This window comes from Dissoconium aciculare, assembly GCF_010015565.1.
Source record: "Dissoconium aciculare CBS 342.82 unplaced genomic scaffold K489scaffold_5, whole genome shotgun sequence".
NCBI lineage: Eukaryota > Fungi > Ascomycota > Dothideomycetes > Mycosphaerellales > Dissoconiaceae > Dissoconium > Dissoconium aciculare.
Genome location: NW_022984955.1, coordinates 706,512 through 727,273, shown reverse-complemented (window position 1 = coordinate 727,273; position 20,762 = coordinate 706,512). Strand labels below are relative to the sequence as shown.

General features: G+C 51.2%; 8 protein-coding genes across 8 annotated transcripts; 3 read left to right on the top strand and 5 right to left on the bottom strand.

The window, feature by feature from the left end:
- Positions 1 to 61: 61 nt before the first annotated feature.
- On the bottom strand, positions 62 to 1,150 carry K489DRAFT_369854 (uncharacterized protein; the record flags this gene model as incomplete). Its single annotated transcript, XM_033603087.1, has 2 exons — positions 62 to 607; positions 668 to 1,150. The coding sequence occupies 2 exons, from the start codon at positions 1,148 to 1,150 to the stop codon at positions 62 to 64; spliced, it is 1,029 nt and encodes a 342-aa protein (XP_033460540.1).
- Positions 1,151 to 5,326: 4,176 nt separating this feature from the next.
- K489DRAFT_369853 (uncharacterized protein) lies at positions 5,327 to 5,971 on the bottom strand (the record flags this gene model as incomplete). The annotated part of the gene is made up of 2 exons (XM_033603086.1): positions 5,327 to 5,471; positions 5,517 to 5,971. 2 exons carry the CDS (start codon positions 5,969 to 5,971, stop codon positions 5,327 to 5,329), a joined length of 600 nt encoding a protein of 199 aa, XP_033460539.1.
- A 3,046-nt stretch (positions 5,972 to 9,017) lies between these two features.
- On the top strand, positions 9,018 to 9,431 carry K489DRAFT_369852 (uncharacterized protein; the record flags this gene model as incomplete). Its single annotated transcript, XM_033603085.1, has 1 exon — positions 9,018 to 9,431. The coding sequence occupies one exon, from the start codon at positions 9,018 to 9,020 to the stop codon at positions 9,429 to 9,431; it is 414 nt and encodes a 137-aa protein (XP_033460538.1).
- An 868-nt stretch (positions 9,432 to 10,299) lies between these two features.
- K489DRAFT_197536 (uncharacterized protein) lies at positions 10,300 to 11,006 on the top strand. Its single transcript, XM_033599581.1, has one exon. The coding sequence runs from the start codon at positions 10,516 to 10,518 to the stop codon at positions 10,888 to 10,890; it is 375 nt and encodes a 124-aa protein (XP_033460537.1). The 5' UTR covers positions 10,300 to 10,515; the 3' UTR covers positions 10,891 to 11,006.
- Positions 11,007 to 11,638: 632 nt separating this feature from the next.
- Positions 11,639 to 13,084, top strand: K489DRAFT_369851 (uncharacterized protein; the record flags this gene model as incomplete). Its single annotated transcript, XM_033603084.1, has 1 exon — positions 11,639 to 13,084. The coding sequence occupies one exon, from the start codon at positions 11,639 to 11,641 to the stop codon at positions 13,082 to 13,084; it is 1,446 nt and encodes a 481-aa protein (XP_033460536.1).
- Positions 13,085 to 14,073: 989 nt separating this feature from the next.
- Positions 14,074 to 15,576, bottom strand: K489DRAFT_379490 (TPR-like protein). The gene has a single exon (XM_033604664.1). It carries the CDS (start codon positions 15,567 to 15,569, stop codon positions 14,406 to 14,408), a length of 1,164 nt encoding a protein of 387 aa, XP_033460535.1. The 5' UTR covers positions 15,570 to 15,576; the 3' UTR covers positions 14,074 to 14,405.
- Positions 15,577 to 16,845: 1,269 nt separating this feature from the next.
- K489DRAFT_379489 (RNA-binding domain-containing protein) lies at positions 16,846 to 18,299 on the bottom strand. Its single transcript, XM_033604663.1, has 3 exons — positions 18,250 to 18,299; positions 17,443 to 18,173; positions 16,846 to 17,379 (listed from the first exon to the last, which is right to left on the bottom strand). Coding segments are annotated over exons 1-3 (948 nt in total). The 5' UTR covers positions 18,252 to 18,299; the 3' UTR covers positions 16,846 to 17,164.
- Positions 18,300 to 18,541: 242 nt separating this feature from the next.
- On the bottom strand, positions 18,542 to 20,258 carry K489DRAFT_379486 (uncharacterized protein). Its single transcript, XM_033604662.1, has 3 exons — positions 19,752 to 20,258; positions 19,015 to 19,648; positions 18,542 to 18,910 (listed from the first exon to the last, which is right to left on the bottom strand). The coding sequence occupies exons 1-3, from the start codon at positions 19,934 to 19,936 to the stop codon at positions 18,767 to 18,769; spliced, it is 963 nt and encodes a 320-aa protein (XP_033460533.1). The 5' UTR covers positions 19,937 to 20,258; the 3' UTR covers positions 18,542 to 18,766.
- Positions 20,259 to 20,762: the final 504 nt, after the last annotated feature.

Sequence of the window (20,762 nt, the reverse complement as noted above, 5' to 3'; positions counted from 1 at the left end):
CTTCCATAAGAGCAATCACTCCTTGCAATGCCAAAATAAAACTGATTGGATCGAGCGGCGCTCATTCACAACTATACTCGTCGCCTGACAATTCTTCGCACGACAGCTTGACCGTGCGGAAACCCAGATCCATGCCGAGCGGGAGTGTCACAGGCTTTGTGGCTTCTCTAATCATGTCATTGTCCGCATGCAGCAAGGCAGTACGGAATGCCGCAGACTGTGCTGACCAGGGGAATTCTCCCAACACGTTGATTGCATCTCTCGGCTGCAGAAGGGCGTCGCCGAGTAGGACCGATGATGCCGTCCACGAGCACGGGCGCCCGAGTTCGTGACACGACCCGCAAGTGTCAGACGACTCAAATGCCCGATGGCAGTCCTTATCTTCTCCATGGATGGTAGCATGAAAGTAGCATCGATCGCAGCTGCTTCGATCTCTGACGTGCTTGATGGTCTCAGGGGGAATTTCTTGACCATGCTTCGCAATGTAGGCTTCGGTAGGCTCTTTGTCGAACGACATCCACTTGGACGGAATGTTCTGCAGGCCTGCTTCAAGCATGGCTGCGCTGGCGATGTTGATGTCGTAACGAAGAAGCTTGTGGACTACTTTCTCTGTGCACGGTCATATCTTTTCTGTCTCGCTGAGGCGGTCAAACTCCACCACGCGCACGTGGGCCAGACCGAGAGATTTCATCCATTCAGGTCGGTTTTCGTACTCTTCATGCATCAAAAAGGCTCTCAAGGCCGCAATGTTGTCAACATCCTCATTGTTTGGGTAGTATCCCGAGCTTGTCACATGGTAGAAGCTCCACGCTCCATTTTCTTCCTGCCAGAAGATCTTGATACCAAGCTGGCGGACGTCTTCGATGATGGACCACGTAAACGAGGTCGCAATAGATGAGTATGGGCACGGATGTGGCCCGGAATTCATGATCTCGACCGCAACCCAGATCTGCGTACCCACGGACGGAAAATTTCCATCACGGTCAGACGGACTCATGCCAAACTGCATGCGACCCTCTGATCCTTGTATGTCGAGAAGACACAAAGTGCCCCCTATCTGCTCGTTGACAGTGCACGGTACAAAATCAAAGATGCTCCTATTCGCTGCTCCATAGTCAACTCGGAGCCAGAGAGTTCGCTTGTTGGCCATGATTGGCGAAGAGCTTGACCAGATTGAATAAAAGCGTAAGTGGGAGGAAACAAGTGTTTGGCAGAGCAAGTGCTAAAAAACAGACTGCCAAGAGAAAATTGCAAGATCCCGCCAAGATTGTACTGATTCTTCAATCGAGCCATTGAGTATGGCAATATCTGCTGGTAAGGTTTGATCACAGTGGGAAGTGAAAGGACGAACCCTTTCCCGGTGAATTCCGAACATCATTCATAGCGACCAGCATGTGACACGGGCCTTTTCACACTCGAGGGGCATGCTGTGTTTCAGGTTCATTTATATCTTGTTAGGCCGTGCCCAGTCTTCGTGGTGCTTCTACACTCTGTTGGCAACACATGGCGTCTGGGTGTCATGTAGTGACAGTGTTTCGCCACATGGATAGAGAACTTTAGGACGCACTGCTAAGACGTCAATCGGTACTCCTTGATGCAGGTGTGGTCGGGACATGGTGACCCTCTCCACAGCACTGAGATGGAGGACAGGTATTCTTCCATGTCGCCATTCCTACGACCTGGCTCTTTTTCGGCACAGGTAGGACGAGGCCAGCGACCGACACCGCTTGAACACATTGAAAATCATTCGGAAAGGCATCAGGCGTCTGTGGCACACATTCCAGGACGAGAATGTACGTTGGTGCACCTCATATATATCAGAGCTTCATCTAACGCAGCCCTGGTGCCCTCGAGACAGTATTACATTACTGATCGGAGTGACCGGTTTCGTGTCGATGGGAGTGTCTTTGTCGTGGCCGTCATACGGTGTTGGACATCGCAGGCCAGATAGAGTCCGCTTGAGTAATTCCGAGGCCGTGTCATTCAGAGCAGATGCCGCTGCGTACTGAAACTGGAACCTACCGGCTGCTGAGACTGACTGTGCAGTGGAATCTGTGTGACTGTCGGCTATGATTGGTTTGGAGTGTGCAAGGAGTGGCAAGTTTGAGCATGAACGATGCTGCCGTAAATTGCAGCGGGTTCGTGACTGCACCGCCAGTGAAAGGTATTGCATTGACCCCCGGTTCTCCGCCGGTATTCGTTGCATCATCATTGCAAATCGGCAACTGGGACCCAGCAGGCTTTGTCTGCTGTAAAGGGCTGTGTTCTTGATCGGAAAAGGTTCAACCTTGCTCCAACGATTTCAGGCTGGTTAGTGAGGAGATGATCGAGAATTGACCACTGATCAATGCATACATCAAAATGTAGTTTAAGACGTCAGAACGGGCGTGTCCTCAAGTTCTTGTGACGGGCTGTTCATGCTTGAGCATATTTCACACGTGATGCTGGAGTAGACGTAGTTGTAGACATCGTCGTGCATCACATATTAGTTGCTCGGATAGGCTCACGATTCAAATAGGCTGTGGCTCGTTCACGACCTTTACCCACACTCTCACCCTTCCCTTCCCTTTACTACTTGCTTCAGAATCGGTCGAAAACAATAGACAGCTCTGACCATGCAATACTACGTGAATGTCGTCTCACACCGGCGGCCTGGTGACTAATCTGCGAGCGATATCTTTGATGAGTCATCGTCTGGGCGTCGACGTCAGCTTCCAAGGTTCCAAGGCCACCTCCGTATGTAAAGTCAATGCGTTTAATCAACTCACCATGGACCTCCAATGTGATGTATGTCGACAAGCTCGGCGTCGTGCGCATGCGGCACCGTAGAACCCAGGCTGTCACTGTATCCGACGGCGCATGGTGTCAACACTTTTGTAATGTTCTGCCTGGCATCAGACTCGGGGGCTTTCACATCAAGCAATTCAAGCAATCTGTGAAACGCACGCGCTTGGAAATGCTTGGCTGATGGAGGCATGACCACGTGGTGTGCGACTGCACGACGACTCGCTGGCAAAGTGCTCATCGCAGCTCTTCATCGCCATTCCCGAAATGCATGTGTCATATGCTTGCTTGACGCAAAGACAAATTCCATCTATTTGCTAAATGTTCCACTTCGGAATATTTGCCGAACAGTTGCTGGGCAGTGTGTAGTCCGGTGTAGCGTTTGCAAAGATTCCCGTACTTTTATCGTCACCAATTTAGCACAACTCTGAACTCCTGAGCTTATTATTGAGTTCGGGGCAAGAATGACCATCTGCCCAGGCGCCCAGGTGGGTAGATATTTTTACATTCGTATGCGTTGACAATCTCCGCCCGTCTCAGCGTGCACGGCGTGGTTGCCGGGCGATCGCGCATCTGAGCCCTACAATGTCCCGGCCGAACAGCCCGACATCACCTCGCTGTTAGTCATCTCGTCTTCGGTCCGGCTTCGGCCGCTGCGACACTCCCCATCTTGAGGCATAGATAAGTAAATTCAAAACGCAATAACCCAACGAGTCAGCGTCGAACTCGCACCATCCGAAGCTCTAAATGATCGCGTGAGTCAGCGCTACCACCTAAGTCAGCTTCAAGACCCTGAGATTTCCTTCACTCTTGGAACACCCTACCCCTCTTTCAGCCTCCTCGACTAAGGTCCTGCTGCAGTCTTAGTATCATATTGAATCTTGAATCACATGAAATTTCACCACAACACTGGAAGGAGTGTCAAAGGACGAGTGGCCGAGCGGCAAGTAGCGCCGATCGTTTCCTGATCTATAATGGTGGACTAATAGTTGGTATCAGGTTATGGCGGTGGATTCAAGCAGCCTTAGGCTTCTTAGCGAAGAATACTTCGCTGTGATTCCCACTTACGGAAGTAGCAGGGGTTCGAATCCCCTCTCGTTCAACATCAGCTTTTTGCTGTAGCTCTGGAGGCGATCAAATGGTTGTAGCAAGAACTAAAAATCTGCCTTGGACTTTTGCTGCTAGAAGGTGAGACAGCGCTTCAGAAATTCGAACGCGGGGATAATTTAGCAAGCCCTGAAATTTGTAAGCGGGGTCCATCTCTTTTACAGATCGAAAAGAACCTTGGAATGAAAACTTTTCCCCCAACGTTCTGCAGAGTCGCGTAACATGCGTCATTTCGCGACGGCTTGCAAACAGCAGCGCCGGCAGACGTCATACGTGATAGCGGTGCAACATCAGGGTGCATTCGCCTAAGGTTTGCTATACAACTTATATGCATAACTATCAATCTCCCCACATTACCCTCTTGGATCTTCTATGCATCGTTCAAATCGGATCATGCAGCGCGATGACTCATCAAATACCGATCTTCAGTGATTACCAGTCATTCACCCGCGACCAAAGGAGCACGTCCAGATGATGTCGTTTCAATTGAGCTGTCGGAGTTCCTCGTCCGATAGCTTGAGCGCCGACCGTTCAAACTCGGCACACTTTCCGCACTGCGTGAACGTCCTATATTCAGATTGGTCCAACATCGATACAGAAATGGCATCAAAATCATGGTCTTCCAGGTTGATCTCGGGCGCAGCGTCGTTCGACATCCATGTCAGAATGCTCCAGTGAGAAAAAATCGTTTCGTCGCAATGACATACACGCAAGATTTATATGGCGCTGCAATAAGACACGACCCTCATGATGATTTCCAAATTGAATGGAGACAGCCACATCACAATTCCATTGGACGTGTCATCAGCGCGACTCGACATCTGGCGTAGAATTTCCCTCGATCTTTCTGGCACCGATTATATTCCGCCATCCCCGCTATGAACAGTGGAACGCCATAATGCTATCTGAAGCGCAGTCTTTCCTGTGCATAGCGCGGTAGATCATGAAACGGAGAGGATCCATTTTATCGTACAGCATTACCATCACGGGACGTCTCGAGCGCGGACCGTCTCTCGGGCGTGACACGGTAGTAACTCCACAGTCGAACAAAGATACTCGGGCTCACACTCCCGGCCATGAAGTATGAAAATGCTGATATCTTTGTTTTGAGCAACTATATGACGGGTCTGAAAAAGTGACGAAACACGAAGGGAAGCAGCATATGTCAACACATCAATGATATTTATTCTGAGACATGCTCAGGTACGCTGTGATAGCGTGAGCTTGTAGGAAAACGAGCAGGATGGTGTCACGATACCAAGAACCAAATAACACCGAGCCATTGCTTCGTCTCGTCCACTCCGGAGGCTTTCAAGATTCATTCGACGACTCATAGCATCCCATTCTATTTGATCACAGCAATCACATTCACCCATTGAAGTCTACTCTTCAATCTCCGAGATTTGCGCAACCACTCAGCTCAAGCCTCGTCATTTCAAAGGCTAGGATCATCAGCTTCCTTGTCGTCGTACTCCTCGTCTTTCACGCTCGGCACATTGAATCCAGGGTCCATTCCTCTCGGCGATCTCGCCGTTTCGATTGCGCGTGCGAAGTGCACATCCTCGGCGTCCAGTAAGGCGCTGTGATGCTTTTGTGTTGGGGGTTATGATGGAAACACTCAGCACGCTCCTTGGTTGGCAGCAGCAGAGCTACAGGGCCGACTAGATCTAACGTTTGGCGTCCAGGAACACGGGTTGCTCAGCTTGAAACACTCCGAGCACGCATTGAGCAGATTTCCATCAATCTCTTTCCTCTCACACTTGGGTTTTTCTTCTATGGCTTCGATGAGCGTCGCCGGTTTACCCGCTTTGTGACCAGCAATATGGTGATGCGTACTTGTTTTGTCGGTACTCTGCCACAGACCATCAACGTTGCGAAGACCCGCCGCTAGCATCGCTAGTTTGGCGAGGTTGATGTCTTTCTTAGCTTCCACAACTATTGGTTTGTACTCACTCTCCTTCGCCGCCACACCATTGGAGAAGCGATCAAATGTGACATCCTTGACCATAACGGGCTTTGGTTCACGCAACCAGTTGTCCACGGGCTGGTTCCCTTGGAAAGTTTGATGGGTTTCATGCATCAAGTAAGCTCAGAGAGCCACAGCTGCACCAAATTGTGGATCAAGGGAGCCAATGGGCGGCAGGGCAGTCAGACATCGAGAATGCCAGATCAGATCATTGCCGATAAGTTGTTTTCAGATGATACAAATTGCGAGCTGACGAACGACATTTGCAGTTGACCAAGGGTGTGAGGTTGCAATGCGAAGATGTGGGCAAGGGTGTGGCCCTTTGCGTTTGATCTCGATTCTGAGCCAGATTTCGGTGACCCACTGGGGCAAGTTGCCGCCTTCTGTGGCGTTCACTGCGAGTTTATCCGCGACTCCTTTCCAGGAATGCCTTTAATCGGAGTCAGGATGACGGGACCGTCAGCAGCCTCACGCTACCGGATCGGCTTGGGCGCAAAATTGAAGTTGCTGTCAGGCGATCAAATATAGACTCGTCACAATAAGCGAATTTACGCGTCTCGTTTGGTTATGCTTCCATTTATGACCTTTTGAAGATCATCCATGATGCACAACTACGTCTATTCCCGCGCCGCATGTGAAATTTGCGTCGCTCACGGCTTCAATGAGGTAGCAGCCGCTGCCCAGACAGACCTTTACTGCAGCGACATCTTGCTGCAAGGATGCGACCGACAACACAGACAGTCGCGAGTATTAACCTAGACTTGCACACATTGGCGACAAAGACACTGGAATTTGAGCTCAACCTTGAAACATTCCCTCACGCATGCACGAAAGAAAATGTGCTGACACTTCCGGGCAATGTCGAGTGCGCCATCGCAGTATAATCGTTTGATTCCAGAAAGCGTTCGACATTCGAACGGTGCAAAAATTTAGGCCGGTCGTGAGATTGCTTACATCTACCGAGGCGAAGCAAGTTCACCTCAATGGACGTGATTTGACAACCCATTAGGTGCTTGTATCCACCGAGGATCAGTTTTCACTCACGACAACCGCTTTACTAAGTCCACTTTCCGGGAATTGAGGACGTGAGCACTGCGTTGTATTGCAGATCGTCTCGGCTGTTGTTATGGTGATTCACAAAATGAATGCTCACAAGCCCAGTACCTTGGTGTTTTGTGTTTTCGGCTTAGGATCAGGATGTCCACGATGACAACGCGTACAAGGCAGGCGACTATGGGAATGAGCAGCACCAGAGTTCAGTTCCGGCGATAGGCAGGGCACCTACCGGAGCGGATAGGGTTGATGTGCTATAGCATACAAATTTGGCTGTACAATTCATTGCCACGATCGAAACATTGAGGAAAAAGACATCTGCTGCCAAAAGTCCAGTTAGGCCTGTGAGGACACAGCCTTAATGTGATACTGTAGAAAGGTGATACATTGATGACAGTACGTACTGCCATGCGATGCCCATTCGTCAGTGTCCGTCCAGCACAATTCAGGAGAAACATCATGGGTCTTCCCTGCGGCTACGTAGGAAACAGTGTCATCGTCACCAGCACACCGGAATACGGCCGTCAGCTCGATCGACGATAACCTGGTGCTTGAATATTCAACGTGTGTTTGCTCGACGCCTGACTAGGCAATGACTGCGTTCAAAGCAATTGATCACGATCTACCAATTGCCTAGCTACGAGGTGACGTCCAAGTGGCTCCCTTTTGATCTCAGGTCCTTAGAGGGAATGACCTGGCAGAATGACCTGGCAGCAGATGTCTTTTTCCTCAATGTTTCGATCGTGGCAATGAATTGTACAGCCAAATTTGTATGCTATAGCACATCAACCCTATCCGCTCCGGTAGGTGCCCTGCCCTGCCATGCCTAGCTAGCTACCTAGTAGGTGCCTACCACCGGGAACTTGGCGCTTCTCCTTCATCGCCATGGTCATACCCAGTCGACGACGATGACGACGATGTTATACGGTGCTTGATCGCGCGCGCAACCTTGAGAGGGAAAAGGATTGTTGCGCGATTCCGTCTAATAACCGGACATATGAATCGCGGCGGTTGGTTGCTTGGGTCGCAATTGGCATAGACACAGGCCGATCATCTCCAAGATGAGAGCTATCCTACAGGTGAACCATTGCAGGGCAGGCGGGCAGCAACACGTGCGCTGCCGGAGTGTGAACGAACAAGGGGACTCGTCACATCAATGACCAGGCCAAGGGCATAGCGAAAGCTGGACAGACGCCATCCAATGAACCGTTGTGACAAGATTCAGTTAACGACCCGTGGTTCACTTGACCCATTGGTCATCGGCACCCGTCCGCTCTGGAGAATTTGAAATTTCGTTGCCGGGTTGGCGATACGATGCGATACCAGATCCCGATCGTGGAGACGGTTGTGTGACAGAAAAGTCTACTCGTTGTTGTTTCTATGGATGTTCTATTGTAATGATGGGAAACGGGCGGCGCTGGTCCCGTAATTCAAGCGGCGGCGGCGGCGGCAACGGAACGGCATGCAGGTACAGCGCAGTACAGAAACACCTGCATCTCCGATCCAACAAGGCTTCCACATACAGCCTCGATGATTCTCTGATGCGCCCGTAAGATCGTGACAAGATGTACCTTCGACTTGGCATTATCGAACCCGGCACGAACACCTAGGAACCTCAAGTTCGGGACTGCTAGTTTTCAGCTAAAGTCCTGGCGGTGAGGGATGCTGCGAGGTACCAGGCGCGCGCCGTTCATATCATCAAACGTTCCAGATTATTCGTCACTCTGGTTACACCGGGCGCCAACTCAAGACGGAGTGCGATCCTACCGGGAAGATCGCAAGGGGAGAAAATCTAGACAACAGGTCAACTGCTCTCCTTGGCCGCGATAGAAGCGGTACATGACGTGGAGTCATTTCATCATGAGTGGTACAGAGAGGATCTCGCCTGTGTCAGACAGACACAATGTCTCACTACGTACCAGCTCGGCTGAACTTGACGGAAATTCCCAGCGCAGCGGTGGATATTCGTCATCAAAAGCATGATGACTAGCAGCTATGCAGTACCATCATGTTCATGATTAGCTGGAGATGAGTCGGAAATGACCACCATTTGCTCGGGTTCGTCCCAAAGTGGGTAGGTTAGATATGACTTATCGATTCGCATACCATGCACGACGATGACAGTGCAGTCGCTGTGTTGAGTTTTCTCCATGGCTGTGTTCTGGTTGCTGGCTCAGGCAATGTAGTACTGTACTCCATTCTCGAATCTGTTGAGGATATTTCCTCATCGATTAACAGTGACATTCATTGCATTGCGCCGATTGGCCCGGCGACATGCGCCTCAAAGATCCCTATGGAACAATGGGGATATGTGGGTGCAGAGTACATGCGATACGAAACAGAGATGCTGGCGTGGCAGGCACAGGAAGGCTTGAGGCGAGAGCTAGTTCACCCAACATTGGGGGAAGGTTGTCCATTTCATGGGCCGGTGCCTTATGCACCCCCGTTTCGCAAGCCTCAAAAGCCATCCCGACGCAAGGATGATGATGATAAGCCCGAGCTAGGCACGACTTGCAGATAGCCGACGACGCCCTGCCCACCATCAAACTGACCTCGTTCAGATCCGACATCCGACGAATACGATCGCTCAGAAGGATGACTGCCGGGAGGGAAGGAATTTATCTCCGCCGCGTCGAGGATGTGCTGTACATGAGCGGAACAGGCCAGACGTGCTTCAGGTCGATTGAATTGATCGCACCATGCCTCTCTCTACAGAACCTGGAGATAAAACAGGGTCTCAATCGTGAATCACTGAGCATCATCACGATGGCGGCTTTTGAATCTCCGTAGGAGGGATGAACCGAGGAATGGCGCGCCGTTATCAAGCCACAAGGAAGAAGCAATACTGTAAACAGAGTTTCTCATGGAAACCGAACATGGTTAAACATGTGGGCTGTAATGGTAAACTCAACACAGTAGTCATGGCCAACGACATAGCCTTGGCGTGCCAAGCGAAACGGAAGCAACGGTAAAAACCTTCGTCTCCTCTTCTCTGCGCATCTTCTGTTGGCGGACTAGGTCTACATGCCGGTGATGTATTGGATGTGTCTCTGCGCGCGCACATGAGTAGCCTCTGGCTGGCGGAGATACGGCGACAATGGAAGACGAACATACATCAGTTGGCAGATGGGAAAGAATGTAGAGGGAATGTGGAATCCATCATCCATCCTTAATATTACATGCAATTCATTCTCATTGGATCGGATCTAGACAAACGAGCAATATTGGATGCAGCGTAACGAGGGAAATGTTGCAAAAGAGTCTACTGTATTCATGCAGCGGCCCGGTGGTAGTAGTGGTGATACATTGTCGTATCGGTCGGCTGCTGTATCGTCCGCACAAGCCCATCCCGGTCCACTCCTCCCTCCCTGACTCTCACCAATCCCATCCAATCTCATCGTCAACAGCAACTTTCAACGGGCTTGTCCCTCTTTCCCGTTCGTATTGATGGGTGAGAAGGTTCAGCCCTGAGTGATGGATGGAGAAAGGGTGGAACATTGGCGGAACAGTCATCAGTTCGAAAGGAAGAAAGAAGGGATGCAAGCAAGGTCTCCACCGTGCTAATTCTATTATTACTACGCGACGATCATCCTCATCAATAGCGCATGCTGCAGCGTCGTCAGCATTCGGCAGGACTCCGCTGTAAAATAATCAGAAGAAGAACACAGTCAGTCAGACGCAGATCACAGTGGAGTCGAGTGGATTGTACAGTACATGCACACTCCCTCTTTCTCGATCTCGACCTCAACCTCTCCTTCTCTCGCTCGCTCTCTCTCCCCGGCGGCTGGCCACTACATACACAGTACTACTATTACCACTACTACCACCACCACCACCACCACCACTGCTACTACTACACGCTTTCACTACTACTTTGGTCTTTTCACTCCGCGCGCTTGTTGTTGACCACCGCCTCGTCTCCCCTTCTCTTCCCTCCCTCCTCCCCCCTCCTGCTTCGGGAATCGGCCATTCATCCTTAGCGGAATCTACTTCCGGTCTTTCTTTGTCGGTTCTAGGTCGGTGGCTTACACGGTCAGCATCATCGTCGTCGTCGTCGGCAGCAGCAGCAGCACCACCACCACCTCCTCCAGCGGCGCCGTCATCATCTTTCTTGCTTCTCGCTCTTTTGACTGGACGATAACACCACCACCACTCCTACTACATACACCGAGCAGCAGCAGCAAAACATCAATCAACCATGTCCCTAGTACATGTACCGCGTTCCACCACTTCCACTTGACACGTCCACTGTCAAATCTCACCCTCCATCATCTCTCGGCGCACTCAACCTCGCTACGCCGCAGAGCTGCAGATATCTCTCAACTTTGTTCTCGCTTTCCTCCTTCACCAGCTGGCTGTGGATGGACATCAGTCAGCATCACGACAGCAGCGACCACCTTTACTCCCAAGATTCGTGTTTCTCATCATCACTAGTGAATATTGAGACCGCCTCGACTTAATCATATACAGCATTGTTTGTTTTTTTCCCCTTTGGTCCAGTACTCCAGCGTCGCTTTGCTGCTTGCTTCGCCCGTATCAACTCAATTCTTTGGCATCATTCTCAGATATCTACTACCTGGACGTTTCGCAGTCGCTCGTGCAATCTAAACGCAAATCGAGCATTATCATCACGAAGATATTGTCTATACGTTAATCAAGTTTCACCGGCTATTGCTCGTCGACATTCTCATTAGTATTCGTCGCCAGCTGTCGCAAAATCGTGTCATCATGGCGGAAGTTGCAAAACCAAACGAACCCACCTCGAGAGGATTACGATCTTGGTTCTCGCACAAGCTCAGGCCTCGATCGTCGGCCAATGGCAAAAAGGCTACACCTCCACCTCCAGAGCGAAAGTCATATGTCCCACGTTATGCGCAAAGAGACATGCTCATGTCCGTCCCCATCGCTGACAGGCCTGACCAAAACGGTCGACCGCAAAGCGTTCGGCACCAAAGTGCTTGTTCCGACATTGGGTTCATGCCTACAGATTCATCCTCGCGGAGTATCCGCTCTGTACGCCCTCATCTGATGCCACGCAATGTCAGCGCACCTATTGGACTCTCCGGCAGTCGAAGCGGCACCTCTACACCCGGCAGCATCAAGACATCCTACAGCCATCATGGTCCAAGTGGCTCATCATCTTCCGCCAATCTCTCCAATATCAATTCATGGCGCGGCGAGGCAGGATCTTCAACACCCCGGTCATTACAAGATTTTCAAATAGGCTCGGACTCTCCTCACCAGCGACCAATGTGGGAAAATTTCGATCAAGTCATGAGCTCCGTGAGTCTTTCCGAGCTTGACCGACCACCACACCGCCGAAAGAGTTCCTCCTCGAGCTACCACAGCAGAGGCTGGTCAACAAACCACCACAATTATGCACCGCCACGGACCGTACATACCAGCGACATCAACGGAAATCAGCAATCATATTTTAACCACCAGGGTATTCCAGACAAGCGCCGAGCAAGCGTAAGCAGTTTGAACGTCACCAAAAACCCCGCCCCAATGGACAAAGGCAAAGGACGCGCAAGCTCTGAGACGTTGTCACCCGTTTCACGACCAGGAAGCGGCAGTATGTATGGTTACCACGGAGAATTGCGACTTACGGCGCCATCGCGGTTACGCAATGAGCACATCCTCGAACCGGTGTTTGACGAAGAACATGAAAGTGATGATGATGGACTTTACCTCCGACGTCCCACAACGGCAGCAACGACGATCAGAACACCCTCTCGACGCCACTCGCCAGCTGGCCAATCGCCTTCGCGAGTCTACTCGACCCTTTTCGAGCAGCAAGAACCGACCTCGGGCGAGGTCAAGCCCACAGAAACTGCAGAATCCGGTACAGCAGCATCCATAGCCGTGCAGCTCCCGCCACCGATGCAGTCAGAATCAAGCAGCGCATCCTTCATCGAATCGACCACTTCCGAGGCTCCAACAGATGCGTCCAAGCGTAGCGCCTCGACAGTGAGCACGGCGCCAACGGAATCTTCCTTGTCGAATTCACGCCCGCCTTCGCATTTCAAGGAGCAAACACAGGAGCGGGAGCGCGATGCTTCACGCGACGCCGAATCAGATCAGCCAAAGCGGACGCTTAACGTCGAGCCGGGAGTTGATGTGATTCAATTCGAGCAGCCTGCTCTTCCCGCTGTTGAAGCCGTCAAGGTCTAAGGATTCGGCTTTGATTCCTCCTATGTCCCTATATCTCCAAGACAAACTCAATGCGGAATGGGTCGAGGTCGGAGAACCTTCAGAAAGGAACTCATCGATCTGAATTACATATTTTCGTCAGCAAAACCTGTCGTCAAGTCTGTCGAAGCAACAAGGCGCGTCTCAGATGGGCACGACGCGCCTTGTCCTATAGCACCAAGCATTAATCCTGCTTGCCCCGCAACAAAACGACATGTGGTCTATCGACACCCTACACTTAATCCTCTTTTTTCTTTGTCAATTACACCTTTATCCCATTGTCGGCGTTTGGAAAATCAGGAAAGGCGAAAACCCCAGCGCCGCCCTTTCTGCTTCATTTTGATCTCATTTCTTTTCTATTGTGATTTGTTTTTTTCGTGCGCGAAAACCCAGGGAAGCGATAGCAGCATGGGGGCATGGGAAACTTGGATCATCATCAATTTTCATAGACGGCGTCAACAGCGAGGGGACCGGAGAAACGATGTCATGGGAGCGAGCACCAGCGGGAGGGAGGTTCTTAGCTGAAACTTTCCCCCCCAAACGCATTCTAAGCAAATCAAATCTTCAATGTACATGATGACAGCGCAATAATTAAGACTTCTTTCATTTTCTGCGCACAGGAGAAAGGGATACGTACTAGTTCTTGACCTTCTCCTCCCGGAGAGAAATTGTGCATTTATCCTTGCCCGCAAACGGTGAATGAAGCGTTGATTCCCGGAGTCGAGAAATTGCTCAGATCATGTCAAAGGTTGTTCCACCAAAGGTGATCAGGACGTCGTGGCGAGACGGGTCGCATTCCGAGACGGAAAGGGCTACCTCGGTACGAACTGCTTGATGGTCGTGTGAATGGATATGATTTGTCACAGGAGAAGGTTTGACAATGGCAGCAGAGATCGATCAGCCGGTCACCGTTGATCTGCCTCTACTCTTCCTCTTGCCATTTTCATCCCATTGAAAGAGAAGGAGCTGCGCCAATATGCAGCAGTTTCAATTCGACATTGCAGGAAGAATGGAGGACCCACGGCAAGATGGGAAATAAAATTCTTTCCTTGTCTACGATTTTCCAAGAACAAACATCCCTAACCAGGACATGGAGATGGTCTACAGCAGCGACATACGCGCCAGAAATGCCTCCCTCTCTACCATGCCCGCCCATTGTACTGCGCCCTCCAATACCCACTGTCGACAACTGCCCCGTAACCCTGTTTTCTGTTGAAACATATTTTCCGCACTATTCCGTCGATTTTTCGCTCTCAATAGACGTCCTGATCATTCCCACACATCTGTCTAGGTACAGATGCTTTTAAAAGTCAAACTCCTTCCTCATCGCATCGAGGTCCATGTCCGGTCCGACCATGGTCGAAAGATCCCGCCTGTCCATGTTGGTGAACACTCTCCGCAGGGTATCGTACAGATTCGTGCTCTGGTTCGCCTGTAGCAGGTGCTCCACTGCGCGGGCGTCCGCGCCTTCACCAGTGGGCCCTCCGCCCAGCAATTCCGCCGCCTTTGCCCGGCCTTCCTGCTCCAATACTTTGTGCATGGACAGCGCGCCCAGCAGGTGCGCGGCGGCCTGGTCGAGAACGCCAAGGTTGATGCATGACACGCCGAGGTTGTAACGGGCGCGGACGAAGTTGGGTCGGAGCTCGAGAGCGCGCGAGTACGCCTCGATGGCCTCTTCCGAGCGAGCGGAATTGGCGAGAGTGGCGCCGAGACGGTTCCACAGGAGGTGCTCCTCGCCTTCGCGCTTCATAGCGCCGTGAGCGTGGCTGTTGAGCGCGGCGGTGAAGCAGTCGACAGCTTTGTCGTAGTCCTCGCTGCCGTAGAAGAGGACACCGAGTCCGACTTGGACATCGACGTCGACGGCGCCGCCGGAGGGATTGAGTTGGGCTGCGCGAAGGAAGTAGTTGGTGACCTTTTCGTGAAGTTGATGTCGGTCGGTGAAGCCCATTTCTTCCGGGTCAGGGCCTGCTTCTGTACCACGGGCAGGCACGCCGAGTTGGGGATACTTAACGCCGACCCAGCGTTCGAGGGTGCGATAGGCGAGCGTGTCGTATCCTTCGTTAGTGTATGAAACTGCGAGACCCATGAGAGCTTCGAGACTGTTGGGATCGATATCCAACGCCCGTTCGAGAGCGCGGATTGCTGGCGATTCCTTTTCATTCTGAGCTTGTGCTTGTCCAAGGGCGACCCAGGCCTCAACAAAATCTTTGTCCTTTTGCACAGCAGCCTCAAAAGCCAGCGCAGCGAGACTGAGGTTTCCACCCTCTCGCATAATCTTCTGACCTTCCTCAAACGCATTGGGAACATCCATGAAGATATTGTTCTCCTCGAACATATACGTGCCCAAATTGGGCGCATTGTCCAGTTCAGCTCCTAGACCATCAAAGTTGTGGTTGAGGCCGTCAAAGTCTTTCCACTGGTCATACTCATCGCCTAATGAGTCCGCTAGCTCGTCATTGGCGAACATGTCTCTGCTAGTCAAGTCAGCACCTTATCATATTGCAGCCAGCGGCCTCAAAGGTTCGTTCCAGCCTCTTACGAAGAATGACACTTACCTGTCTGTCTGATTCAACTCCCTCTCAATTGCTTCTTGCGCATCGCGATCTAATTGTTCCAAATGCGCATCCTTTTCCACCGTCGACAATTCCTCAAACTGCTTCTCCCAATCGGTATCGCTCAACTCCTGCACCCGACCCTTGCCCTTGCCTTCGTACTGCTGCTCCGGCTGCTGCTGCTGGGCGAAAGCAGATTGGAACATCATCGGCCGCTGCATGCCGAATCCACCGCCATACATCGATGGTCGTTGATACATGCTCTGCTGAAACGCCGCCGGGCTTTGCGTCCGTTGCTGTGCAGCAGGTGACATCTGCGACTGGCGGAAGCTGGCAAAATCTTGCGGACTGAATCCTGCGCTGCCATTGAATTGCTGAGGGCCGAATTGATCGCCAGCGAATTGTGGTCCCTGTTGCGAGAACTCGCTCGCCCACCCGCCACCTGATCCTCTGCTGCCTGCCCGTTCAATGTGCTCCGCTTCCCGCCTCAGCTGTTCGAGATGGAATGCCTCGTTCGGCAGCATATCTCCCAAACGAGCGGGACCTTGCTGCTGTGCGAATTCCTGAAAGGCGGCATCTTCGGGTAGTTGCTGTCCGCTGCGGAAGCCAGCTGGGTTGAGGTTTTGGCGAGAGGTCAGACGATCACGCTGAAGGGAGGTGTCGGTAGATGTCTGCTTGGAGAATTGTGCCAGAGGATTGGCGGCAGTGCTACACTCTGGACCGCCGAGGAAAGACATTGTTGTGGAAGTGGTACGCTGCGAACGTGAAGGTGGGATCTCTGACAGGCGGGGTGGCAAGCGAACAGTCGGGGACAATTCAAGATGCCCGGTTAGGAGATGTCGCAATCGCCGAAGTCGAGAGTCTTAAGTGCTTCAGGAATACTGTGAATTACTGTCGTGTTCATAAACGGGTGCGCGTCACTTTGAGTGAAAGACGAGAGTGGTGTGCAACAATTAATGGATCAGCGGATGAGGATTATTAATGAGGCTCCCTCCGCTGTCTTCACGATGCCGGCCAAATTGCGCGGCACGATTCATTAGACCACCTCGGCCCCGCAAAACACCAACAATTCCGTTCAGGGTCGCTATAACTGTCACGTGCCTTTCGAGTCAATGTATACAGATCTCTTCACTGTGTCCATGTTGAAATAATGCCCAGTCGATGGAGTAGGGATGTCCTCTTTCTATGGATCCCTCACGATTGCTCTTCGTTTCATAGAGGCGAATAATACAGTTGAAATGACGATCATAGTTTACTAATACAACAAAAAAGTGGCTTTGCACTCTGAAGGTCGTGGGCTGACAACCAAGATACATGTACAAAACATCTCCTCCGCTTTTTGACACACACGATCAGTCGAATTTGTCGACTGTCTGGCGTTCATGCCGGCACTGCTTGTTGTGCCGACGATGAAGTGCATATCCTTGTCCTTTTCATCTCATACAATGCCCTTTCGAACTGTCAAACTCAATCGGATTTGCATTCATTCTGGACCGCGGCCTGTCGCGATTTACTCGTCGGGGTTGTTACGGCGGCGATTCGAGTTCTCGGTGAAGTCGACCCGAAGGTTGCGGCCGTAGACACTTTTCTGTTGAAGAATCTCCTTGGCTGCTGCGGCGCTCTCCTCGTCAAAGAAATCAGCGTGCGCAAAGCCACGAGGCTGTCCGCTGCGTCGATCAATCGCGACACGAATGTCTTTGACGTTGCTGACTTCACGGAAGAGATCTGTAGTAGAGTGTGTCAGTCAGGAATGACTTTGAAGCAGAGATATGCAAAGGTAATCCTCACCATTCAAATCCTTGTCGCTCATCTGGAACGGCATGTTACCAATGAACAAAGTCTTGCTAGGCCCATTCGAAGAAGGCGCGCGGCCGCGGTTGCCTCCGACCTGACCCGGGCGAACCTTGGGTACGTGCAATTGCACATTCATCCGTCTGCCCAAGAATTGTCTCTGATCGGCACCTTCGATGGCCGCGGTTGCCTCCTCGGGAGTTGAGAACTCGACGAATCCAAATCCACGCAATTGACCTGAGGGATCAGCGGCCAGTCTCGCTGAAGTGATGCTTCCGAATCGGGAAAATTCCGCTTCAAGATCCGCATCTTTGGCGTCGAATGACAGGTTGCCGATGTAGATTGTCCTCCCTTCGGTGAACTGCGAATGTCCTCCGGATCTTCTAGGGCTTGAAGTGATGGCATCCGATACGGCAGATAGCGAATCTCCCACTGTAGCGGCGGCGCTGCGAAGCGCACCTTGCACTCCTCCCGTTACCTGTGATGAAGCAACGCTCTCTTCTCTGATGTTTCCTGACATCTCTTCAGAGGACAGAGGACTGGTCGGTGATTCGCCGTCTGCAGCTCCGACTCTCCGCTCCTCCGCAAGCCATCTTGCTTGATAGAATGATCGTTGGAGAGTAGGTTTAGAGATCTGTGAGATGATGGCACGCGAAGGATTACGAATTGTAGCAAGCTGTTTGCTGGGGTGTGCAAAAGCGCGCGAAGTGGCGCAACGAAGAGCAAACCTGTGCTGATGGTTAGCAATCAATGAAGGTTTCCCGTGATTTTCTCGAGCGGAAGGAAAATGATGCGCAAACGTACATGATGGACCGAAACACCCCGTGGAGATGATTTCAGATAATCGATTGCAGTAAGGAGTGCTGTTGCAAATTCGTGAAGAGCGAAATTTTGATGAGTGGAATGGTAAGAGATGAATAGAGTCAATGCATGTAAGTGATCACGCCTGGAATTACCATTTCGAAGATATCCAGAAATTCTCGCGTCGCCCCCGGGGCCCGTACGTGATTATGTAATTGACATCGGCACGGACCACGATGCGGAGACGATCACTCCATTCCCGAGAGAGAGAATCGACCATGAAGACCTAAGTATGCGGTAGTACATTACGAAGACTGCAAGCAAGACAGATTTTGATTCTCATGTATCATCACATTTGTGTTCTCGCCTGATATCCTATGCCATTCTTAGATCGCTCATGCCCAGAATTATGAAGATCCGATTGGCTGTTCTCTACTTCTGAAGTAGTATCACGTCCGGACACTGCTGACAACGCCCAACTATCTTTGACATTGACGAGATTTTCATGGCGAAATGTTCTCTAAAGCGATCGGGATTCCCTCTCGCGACGAGCGTCATGCGCTCTTGCCAATTGAATCAAATTGCGGATGAGTACCACAATTGTCATCTTGCCAATGGCTGGCACAAAGATGGACGCCTTGTCCTTGACATCCGGCGTGAAGTTCTGCACAATAAGGCAGTCAGTATACAGTTGTGACGAAATCCAACTCGTCAATAAACTTTCCACGAACGACAAACTATGCATATGAGAAATTCCGAGCGACCTACCTTTTCAGTGGAAAAGTTGATGCAAACAGCCCCTTCACGAATCAAGTATGTGGGAACTTTAAATTTATCACCAGGCACACCACTGATGACGACCTCGCTCAAGGGAAGACATTGCTCTAATGTCCATCCTTCCAGTTCGCGCGATTCGTGCTTTTGTTTCTTGAGTCCGGAGCCACGGCTGAATTGTTGCACACCCGTGACATCCACGCTGTACACCTCTGCACCGTCGTTGGCGAGCAGAGCTGCCAGTGGTCGGCCGACGACCTCGCTGCGGTTGATGACAGTGATACGTTTGCCGAACAAACGCTTACCGTAATCGAGAAATGTGTTGTAGATTTGGAGATGTTCCAGGATCTTGACGATCGCTAGGGGTGTGCACGGCAAGAGGGATTTCTGCGTGTTGGTCGGGACATCGAGGAAGCGGATGTTCTGGTACATATTGCTGATAAGCTGCGGAGAGAGGCCTTCAACGTCTTTATACATGCTGACGGTCCACTGCAGCGTCTGGTCTCGGCGAGAGTCGAAGACAGGGTAGTAGACGATCATGCCATCGATGGAGTCGTCATGGTTGGCATTCTGTAGTCCGTCTTCGAGGTCTTCTCGATCAAATTCGCGAAGGGTGAATTCGACGCCGCTGCGAGCAAAAGATGATTGTTGGAATCAGCTGCGAGTGCCACGACACAATGCAAAGCTGGAAGAAAAAAAAAAGCAAAGACTGATGGGAGGGCGATGCTCACTGCTCCTTGCATGTTTTGGCTGTCCAATCCGCATACATACGAGCGGCAGGATCTTGATTGGCGAGAAAACCATGGAGGTGTGGTGGTCGCGGCAAGGACGCGATCTCATCTCGAACTTGATTGGTAAGAGCTTTTGCGATTGAGGAAGCCAGGACGACTTTGCAGGAAGAGGTTGACGATGCCATATTTGAAGTTGCTCTCTGTTCACTTGTAGATATTATTTCTCAACTGCTCTTATCGAGGCCTTCAGTGGTCACCTTTATATATTCCTCCTCTGATTGAAGTAATTCGAAATATTCTCCTTGTCTGTATTTGAATGGCACCCACGATCGCCGTGTCCGGACGTTGAATCTTGTGCCACTGTAAACTTCTCTCTCGATCGGGCACTTCTTTATGAGCAGCGATCTTGTAACACTTGAATAATTTGTGTTGTGCACCTGTATAGGTTGAAATTGTGTTATCGAGCAGTGTTTAGATACGAAATCTTTGTTGCTGGACGCCCAAAGTGGAAAGAAATTTCGAATGAGGTCGCCAGCTTTGTCCCACCCTGAAAACTTGAACCACGATGTCTCGGCAAGCGCGATCTTCTCTGAAGACTTCCAAGGACCGCTTCCCATCGCTTGATCAGCCAGGCGTTGCCCCTAAATCTGAATGGTCTTTACGCGATCAGCAGATCATACCACCAGGCGGCTGTCTTTATCCTCCGCATTGCCGGTGTGCTGCGCTCAATGCACAACACGCGATGGCGGTTTTTCTAAGACTGCTGTACCATTTCTCATGTCGCGAGGTAGAACACAATCATGGCTGAATGTTCGGCAGATTGTGCAGGTATGCTCTAGTAGACATGGCTTCTTGCTGCAGTCCTCAACTCCTCGCGGAGGACCAACTTCATCTTGACATTTTAGGATTGTCCCCGTCCGGGTGACGCAATCTAGGTCGTATTGCAGAAACAGCCAGGTTGTTCCGACTCCGTAAGACCAGGAAGATAAAGGAGGGAACAAAGGAGTCGCA